Source organism: Capra hircus, chromosome 8, assembly GCF_001704415.2.
Source record: "Capra hircus breed San Clemente chromosome 8, ASM170441v1, whole genome shotgun sequence".
Taxonomy (NCBI): Eukaryota; Metazoa; Chordata; class Mammalia; order Artiodactyla; family Bovidae; genus Capra; species Capra hircus.
Genome location: NC_030815.1, coordinates 63092647 through 63109000, shown reverse-complemented (window position 1 = coordinate 63109000; position 16354 = coordinate 63092647). Strand labels below are relative to the sequence as shown.

The following is a 16354-nucleotide window of genomic DNA, read 5'->3' as shown; positions in this document are numbered from 1 at the left end:
GGATGAAGAAGAGGCTGGAAAACTGAGGCTGATGCTGATTGATTTGGTGTAGGCATGTCCATGGCAAAACCTCCATCTTTCTATGCCCTTGCTCTGCTTGATCTGGATCAGGGACAGACTCAGGGCCTGCCTAAGTCAAAGCCCAGCTGCTGTTCTTCTGCCACCTTGAGTGCAGAGAGAAGCCTTGAGGCAGGCTGTCAGGGAGGGAAGAATGATGCACGTGAGGCCTCCAAGGGCATTTACTTGGACGTGAGTCCCCAGTCATTGCATAAGCCAGTTCAGCCCAGTGCTACTCTGACGGCAGCACAGAGCAGTGCAGCTCCGCTTTACATCCCAGCTACCTCCACTTGCTGAGAATCCCGACTCCTTTATTGTTTAACCTTCTATTAAAGTAAATACACACATGCACATTTCATAAGTGTAAAGCTCAGTGAGTTTTCGCAAACTGGATTCAACTGTGAATCTAGATCAACAAACAGGCCCTTACCAGCATCCCAGAAGCCCATCCTACCCCATTCCAGCTACTGTCTGCACCCTTCTCCTCAGAGTAACCACCATCTTAACTTCTGCCTGCACAGACAGTGCTGCTCAAAGGGCACATAAATCACCTGCAGATCTTGGGGAATTCAGGTGACTGTTAGGTCTGGGGTGGCCAGAGACGCTGCAGCTCAAATAAGCTCTGGGGTGCTGCTGCTGCCTCCACAGACCACAGTTAGAGTAGCAAGGTCAAGATTAGAAACCATGCTTTATTATTGAGTTTGTCTGTTGGAAACCAGTGATGCAAGGCAATGGAAGCACCAGAAACCTTGTCCTGTGAGGATCAGTGGGAGGAGGAAAGGGGATCACAGACCTCCACCTCGGAATCTCAGAAGCAGGGCCATCCATCCCATCACAGGACAGAGCGCTGGGTTCCGGGTCCTGGAGCATGCTCTCAGCCATCCATCCTCTCACAGGTGTATGGACGAGCTCTGCATGGGCAGCAGCTGGGAAGGGTTGAAATAGTGGGGGGTACAGGTACTGGATTTGGAAGCACAATGTCCTCTTCCAGCCCTCCTAGAGATGCTATGCCGTGCTGTGATAAGTCACTTCAGGCATGTCCAGCTCTTTGTGACCCTATGGACTATAGCCCTGCCAGGCTCCTCTGTTCATGGGATTCTCCAGGCAAGAATACTTGATTGGGTTGCCATGCCCTCCTCCAGAGGATCTTCCTGACCCCACGTCTCCTGCATTGGCAAGCAATTTCTTTACCACTTAGCGCCACCTGGGAAGCCCCCCAGAGATACTAGGATTTTATGACTGACTCAAGACTACCTGGTAACACCAAACTGACCTCCCAGTAAACTGAAGAGTGATAGGAATTAGCGATGTTTTCAAGTGAAAGACCATAAATATCTGTGATTATTTTTTGCTTGGAGAATTTTTTTTTTTTTTTTTTTTTTTTTTTTTTGAGACAGTTGAGAGAGAATCTGATGTAAGAATGTGGTTTGGGGACTATTTCAGCATGTGATCCCATGATTTTGTGACTGGCCACAATAAAGAGCTTTGTGATTTCAGAAGGTGGCTGGAAAGCTAGCCCAGAGGAAGCCCACAAGGTTTGATGGTGGCCTTTCCTGGCTGGTTTAGAGCAACTTAGGGCTGTGGTTACAGGGACTGGTGCTGACAAAATCTGTTTCAACCAGTTAGGACTCTGGCCAGGCTGCAGCCTTCCCACCTCCCGTCTCCTCTGTGCTCTGCCATCCGGGGCCTTTAGTTGTGAAAAGTTCCCTAGACCTCTAGCTTCCAGAGGAGGGGGCTGAGGAGAGCGCCAGGGGCTCTGCAAACCCTCCAGCAAATGTACAGATGATGTCCCTTCATCCCACACACGCTCACATGCGTTACTGCAAGCCCTGATCCTTGTCTTACAATTCATTCATATATGTGATAGCATTTCCCTGGCACCTACTGTGTGCCAGGCTCTGCAGGCCCAGAGCTAGACACACAGATGACTGCCCACAGGGAGTCCACAGTGCAGATGGGAAGATGTAGTTAAATAACTCCCATTCAGTGTGTTTTAGGCCCTGATGCAGACAGGCCTACATGAGGGAGTGAGGGCCAGATGCAGAGGGACCAATCAGGGGAAACTTAAAATAGGAGACCCCCTCAGAATGAGCTGCGGTTATTTCTGGAAGTCCTGAAAGATGCCTCCTGTCTGCTCACAAGTTCCCTTGCAGCTGCAGTCCTGATGGCATATCCACCTCCCCTTCTCATTCCAGTGGTGGAATGGCTGGAATAAGGACCTCAGTCTGTCTTCTCTGAAGAAGGAATTCAGCAGAGACCAAGACTGTGAAAAGATAAAAGTGTTTATTAGAAGCCCAGTATGTGTGGAAGAGCACATGGGTGAACTCAAGAGTGTTTTGTGTGCAATAGGGGTGGCTTAGGTTGCTTGTATGGGGCGGGGGGCAGTTTTCCTGTTGCCTCTGGCCAGTCATCACGCTTGTGCCCATATTTGGTCTGACTCAGGGTCCTGACCTGGGGGCACGCGCATCTCTCAGCCAAGATGGCTTCCGGCACAAAGGTTTCTGGGAGGTTGGCAGGATACATTAGGAGCTGGCGCCTCCTCCTCCTTTTGGCCCGCCCCTAGAGTGAGGGCCTCTTCTGCGCATGCGTCAGGCTGGGCCCTCCCCTTGGCCACGAGAATGAAGATGATGTGTCCGCTGTCTTTCACCTGATCGGGATCCAGTGCTCCTGCTGGTATCTTATCTTGAAGTGTCAGCAGGAGCCCAGGTGCAGCTGCTCAGCCCGGAGCCTAAACTAGTTGCAGCTGCTCCGCCTGGGCCTGTCTGTTGCCTGCCTCACTTCTGCTCTTGCCCCCGCACCCACTTACCACATCTTCAGTCCACAGAGCTGTGTGGAGCCACACATCAACCCCCTCCCCAGCACAACCCCACACCCCCCTGTCTCCACTGCCCGTCTCCACGCTGTGCTTCCAGGAAGCTCCCCCACCTCCAGCCACTGCCAGGGCTGTCGGGGGGCAGGGGAGAAGGGAGCCCGAGTCAAGGCCACCAAGTACAGGTGTGTGTTTTGTGCACTGCATAAGGCTGTTGGTGCCAGGAGTGGGCAGGCGCTGAGCTCAGACTGTAGTCTGCTCTCTGGATCGAGTTCTTCAGCTGGTAGGTCTTATGGAGGTGGGGATCTTTCACAAAGGGTCTCAAGGGGTTCCTGTTGGAAACTCTTCTTCTCAGAGAGAGGGGCGGCTTTCTCTGATTTGCACCAGGGCTCCTAAGATACCCCATTGGCCCTAACTTGAGTCCCAAAGTACCCTCGTTTGTGCCATGAGCCCTGGAATTGTTCCTCTAGAAAGTCTTTGCTGTTGTTGTCTAGTCACTAAGTAGTATATGACTCTTTTGTGACCTTGTGCACTGCAGCTCACCAGGCTCCTCTATCCATGGGATTTCCCGGGCAAGAATACTGGAATGGGTTGCCGTTTCCTTCTCCAGGGGATCTTCCCAAACCAGGGATTGAAACCATATCTCCTGCAGGTGGATTCTTTACCACTAAGCCACCGGGGAAGCCCAGAAAGTCTTTGCTGTACTCTAAACTCTGGAAAGATTTTCAGTGCAGATCTTACTTAAAGGACCCCGGGTAAGACAGAGTCTTCTGGAGCATGCTCTTCAGAGGCACCCTGCGTTTGGAAGCACTGCGAATCTCTCCAGCACCTGCACTCTCCCCAGGAAGACAAGGCAGGCCCTGGAGATCCCAGGCTGAACCCTAGCCTTTCAGCTCCAGGCTATAGCACCTCATGGAAATGGAGGTCTGGGGCTTGCTTTTGGATAGTCTGGGTCTCCCCTGCCTGCCTTCTCACTATTGATCATCTGGGGTGGATGGTCAGAATGAAACAAAAGGCCCTTTTTTCTAACCTTTCTGGACAGCAGGCAAACAGCTAACCACGCTGCCTGCCCCCCACCACCCAGCATCCATCCAGCTGAGACAGCTTCCTCCACCCCCAGACATTGGAAGAACAGAACTGTGGGAGGGGCTCTGTGTCTCTTTCCCTGCTAGTCCCCAAGGAGCACTGAAAGCCCTTCACTCTGCCAGGCCTTCCCAAAATCAACTGAGCAAGCGTCTGAACGCAGTTGTTTCAGGTGTAGATTTTTCTTTCCACCTGGAGATGTGCACTGTTTTGTCCTTCTTCATAGTTGAGACTAATGAGCATTGCCTGCCTAAAGGTCCTCTCCCCCATGGTTGCTCTCATGGGTGCAGAGGGGCCAAGAAACTTTATGGCTAAGGAGAGAAAAAGGAAGACTGTAACATCAGAATAATTATGTTTCATTAGAATAAATATGTTTAAGACTTTGGGTTGATGAATCAGTAGACTTGTATTAGAAACAGGGGCTTCCCGGGGGACCCAGTGGTAAAGAATCCTCCTGCCAGTGTAGGAGATGCAGGTTTGATCCTTGGATCAGGAGGATCCCCGGGAGTAGGAAATGGCAACCCACTCCAGAATTCTTGCCTGAGAAATCCTATGGACAGAGGAGCCTGGCAGGCTAGTCGGTGCTCAGTTGCTTCAGCTGTGTTCGACTGTTTGTGATCTGATGGACTAGAGCCTGCCAGGCTCCTCTGTCCATGAGATTTTTATTGGCAACTGGAGTGGGTTGCCATGCCCTCCTCCAGGGGTTGGTGTTGCAAAAGAGTCAGACACAACTTAGCAACTAACAACAACAATTAGAAACAGAATCATTATAGCCCTTCAGAACCTTCTAGTTTATTTGGCATCATAGAACCACCCAGAAGGAAGATACATGGGATGAAATCAAATAAAACTTCCCCAGTGCAGGAAATGCCCAGTAACACCCTGATACACGGGGTCTTCCAAGGTCTGCTTGAATCCATGGAGTGATGGGGAGCTCACTACCTCACAGATACTTTATTGCGAGGAAGGGACCACTGAGGCCATACGCTCAGCCTCCTTTGCCATTCAGTGCTCCAGTTCCCTCTGTGGTCTTCCTTTCATGTACTTGCACATTTTTGGTGACAGAGCTCTCATTACCTCCTAAGCGAGCCCACCTAGCCCGATCACCCCCTCAGTGCTGGGTCCAGAGATTTAAAGGTGGGCAGTGTAGGCCCTGCACCATATCGCAGGAGAGGCAGGCAGGTAACCAAATAGACATGATCTCAGTGTGACCAGCACAGCAGAGACATGGGTGAGGACAGAAGTCACAGGGAGGAGGCAGCTGTGACCTCCTTGCAAGACCTGGGAGGGCTTCTTAGTGGGGGTGGCCTGTGAATCCAGGTTTTGGAGGACTCATGAAAATTTGCGAAGGAACTTAGCGGGGATGGCGTTCTGAGTGGAGGAAATAGCCAGTGCCAGGCCCCCAGCGTGAGCCGTGTGGTGTGCGGGGACACTGAAGCAGTGTGGGATTGCTAGGATGTGAAATGCTGTGTGGGGAGTAGCAGGAGCGGTGTGGACAATGGAGGGCACACTCTGCTAAGAATCTGGAGTTTAACCTGTGGGCTCAATGGGGCAATAAAGGGTTTAAACTCAAGGAGACTTGCTGAGATTTGCTGTGGAGGATTGTTCCTCCTGGGGGGTGTTTGATGGATGAGCAGCAGGTGAGCCGAGGGGCAGGAGGCTCATGCCATCTTCCCGTCAGCAGTGATAAGGAATACATGGACGAAAGCCAAGTCTTGATTAAGAACCTCAGTCCTTTACACACCTTCGTTCATCTCATCCACACAACCACGAAGGTGGATACATTAGTTGCCCCCACTTCACAGATGAGCAAACTGAGGCTCAAAGAGGTTATGTGACCTGCCCAGGTTCACATAGATAGTAAGTGACAGAGAAAGGACTGGAACTTCTGTCAGTCTCCAGAGTCTCCGCTCTTAATGGCTCATCTGGATGACACCACGGGAACAGAGAGGAGGGGTTGCTAACAAGAGACGTGGGAGTAAGACTGTCGTCAAAGTCCTGGAAGCAGATGGGGTCCACCTGGGTGCTTCACTAGAGAGGTGCAATGAAGGGACCACCTACAGAGGTGTGGGTGGGGTTAAGGAAGCTGGTATAGAGGCCATCACAGGAAGCCCTCACCACTCCTGGGTCTGAAGGGGTAAAGAAGGAGGGTCTTCCTATACCCAGAGAGGCCAGACCACACATGGAGCCCAGCTGCAGCCAGAGCTGGCACAGACACTGTGGCCACAGGGAGTGCACACCCCATCTTCTCTCTCCTGCCCGCTCCAGTCTCCTGATGGTACCCTCCATCAAGACAGAAAGCAGAGAGCAAAGGAGCTGGGAGGTGCTGGTGTGGGGCCCCACCTCTTAGAGCATGGGAAGGGGAAGGAGAAGCACTTGGGGACTGAATAGGAAAGTGGGGGGGGGGGCAGAGGAGAGGGTTCCTGGGGGACTTCCAGGTCCCTATTTCCAGTGACAGGTGGATAAAGGCACCATCCCTGCCTGAATCGGCCGGCAGTTGAGCTACTCAGCAGAAAGGCTGATGGGCTCAGCTCTGGCTCCGGAGTGTGAAGCTTTGGTAAACACCTAAGTGTCACCTTGGTCTCCATGATGGTGACATATGCAGGTCTGGAGCTCAGAAGAGAGGTAGGGGCTGGGAAAAAGCTAAGGGAATTGTCAGCACAAGGAGAATGGTTGACGCCTGAATACTGGAGTGGGTTGCCATGCCCTTCTCCAGAGGATCTTCCTGACCCAAGGACAAACCCTGGTCTCCTATTGCAAACAGATTCTTTACTGTCTGAGCCACAGCCAGGGAGGCTGTGGAAGAATATATTACAGCCTCTACTTATTTTACATGTAGAAAAAATGAAAGAAATTAAGCTTTACTAAAATCTAATGGCAGTGGGTGTGTATGGTGGTCTCATGCAGGAACTCTCCTGAGGACGGAGTGGTTGGTCAGCTGTGACACCAGCCAGCCTCAGGGCATTGTGTCCAGGGTCTCAGGATGAGCCCCAGCTCAGTGATTCTCTAGGAGGACTCAGCATAGAAGTGTACTCACAGCAGCAATTAATTACAGAGACAGAAGGTAAAGCAAAATCAGCAAAGTGAAAAGGCTCGTGGAATAAAGTCACGGGGAACCAGGTGCGAGCTTCCCAGAGCCTGTCCCAGTGGAGTCACATCGATGCCCTTAATTCCCCAGCAGTGACTTGTGACAGCCCATGAAGTGTATACCAGGGAACTCACCAGACACTCGGCACCCACGGTTTTTACTGGGGGCCAGTCACCTAGGTCCCCTCTCCCGAACACTTACCCAAACTCCAGGCTCTCAGAAGGAACGCAGATTTGTGGCATAAAACACAGTGTTTGCACAAACCGTTCAGGCACAGAGTCACTATTATCACTGGGCAAATGGTGGGACCCTCCTCAAACCCAGGTTCTCAGACACCAGCTTAAGTGAACCTTGCCAGCAGGTCTTGGGCCCTGTAGGTTCCCTCTTTTCTGCCCAGGATCCTCACCCATTCTTTTCTTCCAGTTTATGGCACCATATTGCAGCTTCCAGATGCCCAGGTAAATGTATATCGTCGAGTCTCAACTAACTTAACTCATTTGTACTATTATGTCTTAATGAGTTTGGCCCTACAGAGTAGACAAGTGGCCTGAAAATAATGACCCCAGAGAAAGCATAAGTCAAAGCAAATGTAATAATGCCGAGCATATTGAAGTAATACTTTTACCCAGAGTATGAGGTCTTTGTCTGCCACGTTATGAAGAAAAATATTCCATCTCTTACCGTCCTTTTAAAATGTCCTTGTTCTGTATATATTCATATTTTAAATGGTTTTTGCTGATGGAGGAACATGGTCAAAAACACTTGGAGACCACTGGTCTTCACACAACCACTAGCTCTCAAAGTGTGCTGAAGTCAGCCAGGGAAGTGTTCTCAGGCTAGCCAGCTGCTTGCCCAGGTGTGCTGTGCTGGCAGCTGCCTCCTGGGCAGGGTGGACCCGACTGGGGTCAGGAGGCTCTCTGCGAGACAGGCAGCAGGATGTGGAGGAGAAAGGGCTGGACTAGGTCAAGGTGAGTTCTAGGCTTAGCTCTGGAGCCAGGTTGCATGGTTGAGAGAAATAGCTCAATGCCCTGAGTCTCAATTACTTCATCTACAAAGGGGTTTTCTCACTCAACTGATGACTCCAGAAAAAATCACCCTGGTTTTGGCGGTGGTTGTTTTATTCATTTGTTTTTATCATTATATATTTAGCTTCTGACCTCGCAATCGTTATTGAATGAACAGATGAATGAAATGACCTGTAAGGTCCTATGTAACTCCAACAGGCTAGGGATGTGAAATCTTATCACTGAATAAGCTCAGGTCTAAGTTCCCAATAATTGACTCCTTCCCTATCTCTGTTCTGCTTACTTTTCTTGCATCCTTGTTTTATAATATGGCCATCCTACACCTTCTGTAGAGTACTGTGATTCATTCTTGCCTGTCTGAAATTTCGAAATTTAATAAAAAAGAAAAAGATTGAGTCCTCACCTGTACAATTATCAGCATTCACACCTCATGTGTCTGTGTTTCTGACCAGTCGCGTAATGCTGTTGTCTTTCCTTAGGGGGTTGGTCTTTCCATCTCCCTAGCCAGTTCCTATTTTTGCAGATAAAATGGAAAGGGGAAATGTTCTGTCTCTAAGAAGCTGGGAAGACATGTTGCTAAAAGGCAGAGTGAAGGGACTGCATGAAGGGAGCATATCTGGGAACCTCCTACACAACTGCCCACAGCCCTGTGCTGGATGGGCCGCTGAGGCCTAGCAAACCTGCTGGGCTCTGGACATGGAGAGCTGACCTGTCCACCCTAGCCATTTCCCTCTTCCCTAATATATCCACCTTCCTTCTGAGTTCAGCCGAGGCAGGTGGGGGCCTTTCAGAGGTTAACTCCGCTCAGCAGAGCTGAGGAAGAGCAGAGGAAAGACCATAGCCTAGAACCAGGGCTCACAGAGCATACAGCCTTTTTGTCCCCGTGAGTGGGAGGCCCCAGAAAGTAGTGGCACACAGCCCAGGGTTGGCCGTGTTTGGGGGCCCAGGAGATGCGTCTCCTGGGTCTTAGAGGGTGTCTAGGCCAGCCAATGAGGGTGGACTCAGGAGATGCTGGGGCCTGGCCACGATGGCAGTGCAGGTGGAGAGTGGGCACCCAGGATGCCCCCACGACCTAACAGATGGTTACCGGCCACCCCCGCCTGCAGGAATCAGGCTCTCTGCTCTTATCAGGGCTGGTGGTTTCTGGCAGCCACCAGCCTGGGGCCAGGGATCAGGGCACACTTTAGTCCTGGGGATCAGGTAAGAGCCAGTGTGGGCTCAGGGACCAAGGCTAGATCCAGGCAGCATCCCTCCTGTCTTTCTCTAAAGGCCTGAAGAGATAGGCCCAAGGTGGGAGTGGGAGGGTCACAGCCCCTCCCCTCTGGCCTTCCACCCCATCACTGAGCATCCCCTCATGACGGCCGGGAGCTGGGCTGGTGCAGCTGCCAGCCTGGTGTCCCCGGGGCCAGTTCTGGCTGAGTCCCACCCTGCCTAGAAGAGTGGCCAGGTCACTAATACCAGAGAAGGGCCATGCAAGCTTGTTGTCCTGCCCCATCTCAGCCCCCATGGCTCAGCGCCCTCCCCTCCCCACTGTCTACACCCCAGGAGCAAGGAGAACTGTAGAAGAGCTTCCTGGGGCCGCCTGGTCTCCTAGAGACTTGGGTGAGGAGGCAGAGAAATCAGCAATTATGGTCACCTCGCAGGCATGCAAAAGGCCGTCAAGGAAGGAAAGGAGGAAGGGAGGACCGGAAGGCTGGTCTGTGGCCCCTCAGTGGTTCCGGGGACCCTCTGTGGCTCTCTCAGTGACTGGGCTGTGGGCCCACGGAAGGCAGAGTTTGAATCTCACATGCCTCTGCACCTAGGGCCCTGGGTCTGGTGAGTGGTCGGTAGAACTAAAGGTCTATCAGATTGACATGTGATGGAAGGACTGCTGATGCTTGTGAAACTCCACCATATGTACAGCATCTGCCCCTACCATCTGGAGTCCCACTGCTGGGACACTCTCATAAAAGACAAGGTCCGTCCACCTGGGAGATGTTGACCCTCTGTTTTCTCATGGCCTCTAGGTCAGGACCTGGATTCTCACCGTGGGCTACACCACCGCCTTCGGGGCAATGTTTGCAAAGACATGGAGAGTCCACGCCATCTTCAAAAATGTGAAAATGAAGAAGAAGGTAATGGCTCCTTCTGTCGCAGAGTATTTGCAGTGTTCACCCAGTATTTATTCTTAAAAGACTTCTTAGGCGCCTGCTGAACAGCCAGGTGCTGGGCTGCCTGCTGGGGATTCAAGCTAAACACAACCCTCCCCCACTTCCCAACCCAAACCCCCAACACCTTCAGCCTCCTGGAGAGATCAGACGCTTTACAAATTGTTTACAAGACGGGGTAATAAGGGCTGTTGGCTGCATATGGGGATGCTGGGGTATAGCACTCAGGGAGGGGTCAGTGTAGTAAGTGACACCTGGGCCAAGACCTGGAAGCTGAGAGGGAGGCAGAGGCTGAGGGGTTACCCATCTCCAAGAGGGAACAATGTACAGGGAGGTCTGGGTGAGGGAGGGGAGAGTTCAGCTGCTGAGGGGTCCATGGGGACAGGGTACAAGAGGAGGCTGCAGGGGAAGGCAGGAGCCACAGTTAGGAATTTGAACCTGTGGGCAGTGAGAAGCCCTTGAAAGAGGAAAGTGAAGCAGGGAAGGGCCTGATGCAGTGCTGCCGTTTTCAGAGAGGCCCTTAGAGGACAGGAGCCCTGCCTTCGTGTGGAAGGAAAGCGTTTACCACCCTTGTCGTTGGCTGTAAACACCGTGTTGATCAAGCTCAACCCTTAGGATGCATTCAGAGAGCTTTCCCCACACTGGTCTTTTTTAACTCCTCCGACAGCTGGCACTTATTTTCCCTTACTCCTAGAGAAAAATTCAGGCAAGTCTCCTGACTTAGAAGGTTGTCTGGTCAACGACGAATACATGGGGTCCATCATCACATTCAAAACCCCAAACTGCATTCAGAGGCAGCTCCTCTCCCTCCCCCAGCTTGTTCTGAGCAGTCGGTCACCTGCCCTGGGAGAGGAGCGGCTGTGGATGAGCTAGCTGCCTTTCTGTCTTGCCAGGCTGAGTTTCTTCCCCACCATCCCATCTCCAAGGTTTCCGAACCCTCCAGAGTTGGGGCTTCAAGTGGTGGAAGGGGCAGGAAGACCTCACTTGCCAGGAGCGGCACTGACCTTGCTGCTCCTGAGAGAATAAGTGGGCCCTTTAGGCGCTCATGGGCTTCCCTCATGGCTCAGTTGGTAAAGAGTCTGCCGGCAATGCAGGAGACCCTGGTTCAAGTCTTGGGTTGGGAAGATCCACTGGAGAAGGGATAGGCTACCCACTCCAGTATTCTTGGGCTTCCTTTGTGGCTCAGCTGGTAAAGAATCTGCCTGCAATGCGGGACCTGGGTTTGGTCCCTGGATTAGGAAGATCCCCTGGAGAAGGGAAAGGCTACCCACTCCAGTATTCTGGCCTGGAGAATTCTGTATAGTCCATGGGGTTGCAGAGTCGGACACGACTGAGTGACTTTCACTTTCACCTTAGGCTCTCATGGAGTCCTTCTGTGGGATTTTCAAAGCCCCCATTACTGGGACTTACTCTCCTACAGTGCCCCCAACATGGGAAAATACTCCCCTGCTTGGCCACTTGTAGCTCCTTCCCCAGGCACGTGGCAGTGCCCCACTCCTGGGCTGGCCTCTCCAGCTTGCCTTGGGCACAGCCCTCCCTCACCTGGAGCCCACACTGCTGCTCAGGAGGCACTTATACATCCTTCACTCCTACACACTCAGGGGTGGAGACTGATCCAGCTGTAGCCACTTGCCCTCTTCTGCTCCACGCTGGAGCAGCTGACCCGTCATCCTCCCTGGGGTTTCTCAGGCAGGAGTCAGACATAGGCTCACCAGGTCCCCAGGCTGCAGAGAGCCTAGCATTCAAGCCATCTGAGTGTTCTCCTTAAGCCTCCTCCCTCTTGACCTGAGGTCATAGAGGAAGCATATCCCCCATCCTCTCACCTGGAGATGAGGTGAGATAACATCATGACACCACTTCCCAAAAGTCCTCTTCTTGATTCATCTCCTCCTCTATCCCCCATGTCCCCCCTCACATACTTTTTAAACCCCTGATATGTGTAAAACCCATTCACAGACATGTCCTTCGAAGATCCTGCACTGTGACCTCACCCTACTCTGGATCATGGTGCCTCTTTTCCAGTTCTTCATCCCAAACTTGCATTTGCCATCCTGTTACCTGGGTCATGAGCCCTCGCGCCCGTGCAGACAGCAGCGAGCCCTAGGTGGCGGGGCCAGCAGGCACAGCAGGAGAGCAGGCTTCTACTCACTGCTTTACTGCTGACCTGCTGTGGGTCCTTTTGGCAAACCTCTTCATCTCTTCCCTGCTGGGATGAAGGGCTTCCCTGGTGGCTCAGATGGTAGAGAGGCTGCCTGCAATGCCGGAGACCCGGGTTTGATCCCTGGGTCAGGAGGATCCCTGGAGAAGGAAGTGGCAACCCACTCCAGTATTCTTGCCTGGAGAATCCCATGGACAGAGGAGCCTGGTGGACTGCACCCCATGGGGTTGCAAAGAGTCAGACACGACGGAGCGACTAACACACATGCACTTCATCTCTCAGGGCCTCTGTTTCCTTGTCTGTGGAATGGGGGTGTGCTGAAATGGTATTGTCTCCTGAGCTGTGATTCTGTCTCTGCCCAGTGGTACCTCTCAGGTGTCAGCCCCACCACCTGCCACTTCACCACCAGAGCTATTCTAGGAACTGCTCTCCAGATGGGGGAGGGGAGCTGTAGCCTCATTCTCTGTTCCCAGCCCCCACCTTACCAGACCATCTTGGGAAAACTACAGGCTGCGTTTGGAGGGAGAAAAGAGCTCAGCTTTGCCACCCACTGCCTGTGCTCACCTGGAAGACCTTGCTCTCACTGGGCCTCAGGAGCATTTGTGACACACCCTTCTGTCTGTAAAATGAGGAGGCTGGCCACCTGGTCCTCCTCAGAGCTGACAATCAGAGCCCATTAGAATCAAATGGGAGCTTTTGAAAACTACAAGAAGTAACCCAGCTCACACCTCCTGGGCTAGTAACTCCTGGTAGGAGTTACTAGACTTCCCCAAGTTGTACCAATATACAGCCTAGGTTTCTGTCTAGACCAAGGTTACCCAGAGTATAAGTTGTAAAGCAGCATCATTAGCATCACCTGGGAGCTTGTTAGAAATGCAGTTTCTTGGGCCCCACCCCAGCCCTAAGAGCCAGGTTCCTGCAGCCCGGGAATATGTGTTTCCACTTGCCCTCTCAGCGAAGCTGATGCCAGCCAAAGTTTGACAGGCACAGGTGACTTCTGGGGCCCCTCCCGCTCTGTGGGTCTGTCATTTATGAAAAGCCCATCGAGGTTTTGAAGAATCAGTACTGGTTCCTTTCTGTCAGTATGGGATTCATGCATATCATTATTGGTAATAAAGAACTAGCCTTTGTTTTCCAATACTCATTGTGATCACTAAGCAAGAGCACTCAGATTGTCTGGCAACAATTGACAGAACATGCCAGGGAAGACATCAGGAGCTGAGTTGTCTGAAAACTCCGCGGAAGCCAGAGTTGTGATGTGGCCACAGCCTGCTATGCTGCCTGGAACAAGGGGACTTGCTGCACCCCCCAGGGGTTGGGCAAAGTGAGAGGCAGGCAGGTGTCTAGGGAGGGGGTCTGTCTGAGACACTGTCGAAGGCTTTGAGTACAAGATTCAGTCACCAGTTGAGTCTGTTGAGAAAATTATTTAAGCCAGATGAACACACCTTTCCAATGTGAGACATTTTTTGCTCTAGGCTTTCTAGTTATTCCAGTAACAGCCTTGTGGCACTAAAGCTGAGTATCATTTGTCAGCCAAATTAGAGGAGGTTAAGAATATAGAAAAGAAATATTTACCTTTCACAGATCAAAATCTCAAGTCAGGAACCAGATCGCTTTGAAAGGGTTTGTGGCAGTCACAGGGCAAAACTAGGATTGAATTCTCCATGATTCCAACCTTTTATGGAGCCATAAGGTCAGTTTTTATTGTCATTGTTTGTATTTTCTTGGTTTTTTTTTTAAGTTCAGACTTCTAAAAAGTGAGCCCCTTAATTTTTTTTACTGATACATATACAAGATTTAATTTGTAAATGCGTCTAACACTTTTTTTCAGTCTTTTTATCCTTTTCTTCCTTCCCTGGCTCCCACTTCATCTGTCCTCCCTCTACCCACCGTGTCATGCCTTCCCCAAACACACACAAATACAAACTACCCATATGGCTACATTTTTAAAGACATTAAGTGAAACAAAGCCTGCTATAGGAAGTATTGACATGTGGTGACTTAATGCTTCTAAATTCAGTTTTTATAGTATGTAACCTTTTCTTTTTCCTAAAGATCAATCGTAAAATCCTGAATTGAGAAGCCTCACTACCACCATCTTTATTCTGCCTCTTATTCTTACTAGGACCAAGTTGAAACATTGAGACTAAAGCAGTAACTCAGAGATGAGATCTTCTGTTTTGTAGCCAGATGTTTTTTGGAAGACAAAGAATGTTTACTACATATATAACTTGATACTGTTGTAAATAATACCATCAGGCTCAGAATTTCATCCAGGTTCAGCTTCAAGAAAATGCCAGGATGAGTGTCTGTCATCTGAGTGATGGCAGGAAGGCAGGGCCACTGGTTGTACAACCCAGGGGCACCATCCACACTCTATTCCTTCTGGAATGGCATCCCTGGAAGTAGGCAATGAGCTGAGCCTAGTGGAAGACCAGTCTGAATCAAGTCAAAATATCTGAAGTCTTTTGAAGAAATAAAGAAATACCATTTTTTTCAAAAGAATGTGTCAGCCAACTTTTCCTGTAAAAAGTCAGATAGTAAATATGTTCGGCTTTGCAGGCCATACAGTCTCTGTCACAGCCACTTAACTCTGCTGTTGTAGAACCAAAGCAGCCGGAGACAAACACATAAATGCGTGGATGTGACTGTGTTCCAATAAAACTATTACAAACAGTGGGCCAAATTCATATTCTGCTGATCTGTGCCCTGAAAAACCATGGGGAGTAACATTTAATAATAATAGCTGACATTTACTGATCAGGAACTGTAAACCAGACTACCCTGCTGCTGCTAAGTCGCTTCAGTAGTGTCCGACTCTGTGTGACCCCATAGACGGCAGCCCACCAGGCTCCCCCGTCCCTGGGATTCTCCAGGCAAGAATACTGGAGTGGGTTGCCATTTCCTTCTCCAGTGCATGGAAGTGAAAAGTGAAAGTGAAGTCGACCAGACTATGGTAATCTATCAATTTGTGTGGTCATCATCCCCTATTGTGTAGATGAGGAAACTGGTTCAGACGGATTAGGAAATTTACCAAGGACACACAGCTAGTTAGTAAGACTTGAACTCAGATCTGATTCCAGAACTTGATATTTAATTGTTCCTGGGTGCCTTCACTCCCAATCTCTCATTCAGTGAGGATGGAGCACTAGTAACCTCCTAGCCTGAGAGAGAGAACTGAGTTTCATGGCATCAATGTGCACAGACGTAACGGGGGAGAGTTTGTGCAGCTTTTGAAGAGAAAGCTGAACAATAAGGAAGTGAGGGAAGCTGGGTGAGCAAGTAGGGAGCCCCCTTTCAGCCTGCCCTAAGTTCCTCAGGCATTTCTTCCTTTTGCCCCGATTTCTCAAGGCTAACAGGGTGTGACCTGATTCCCCTGAGGGCAAGGGTCAAGCCAGGTTTCTAAAGCTATCAGGGGTTCCCTGAATGTTTCTGTAAAATCTCAGATGATGGGACCTGGTCAGCGCCCCCCCCCCCAGGTCAAGTGATTTTGGTGGATTTGATCCCTCTGGACTTAACTCAGTAATACTCTCTTGTTCTTTTCACAGTTTAGCCACAGAGGCCTCTTGAGTTTTTATTTCTCCTTTAAGGACGGCTTTAATCATTAAAAGCCAGACCTGGTGATATTTCTTAAGCTTCTACTTCAGTTTTGTTGTCTATTTTTCTGTAGTCTTTTCCAGAACTACTTCATCACATTAGCTTTTATTTGGCATTGGGGCAGGGGTAGGGGAGGGGGGCGAGGACATGTAAACACCCACTGAGTGAAATGCAGGCTCGCTTTGCCCCTGACAGCATTTGTCCCCAGGCCAGTCCCCATCAAATGGACATAAAGTGGGGTGGGAATTTCACAGTGTAATAAAGATATCCCCAGCTACAAAGTGGGACAGGAGTTATATTTCTTCTTTATATATTCCTTCATCTCAATTCAATCCATCAAACTTTTAAAGTACCAACTGCATGCCAGGCCCTGTTAGGTGCTGAAGGTAA

At 50.6% G+C, this 16354-nt stretch overlaps 1 protein-coding gene across 2 annotated transcripts in view; it reads left to right on the top strand.

The window, feature by feature from the left end:
* Window positions 1–16354, top strand: part of GABBR2 (gamma-aminobutyric acid type B receptor subunit 2) — a 372146-nt gene that overhangs the window by 300324 nt on the left and 55468 nt on the right. For both annotated transcript variants that reach the window (XM_005683953.3, XM_018052222.1), the window contains exon 12: window positions 10069–10176. In XM_005683953.3, the coding sequence (XP_005684010.3) occupies window positions 10069–10176 (108 nt within the window). The remainder of the gene's footprint in view (window positions 1–10068; window positions 10177–16354) is intronic.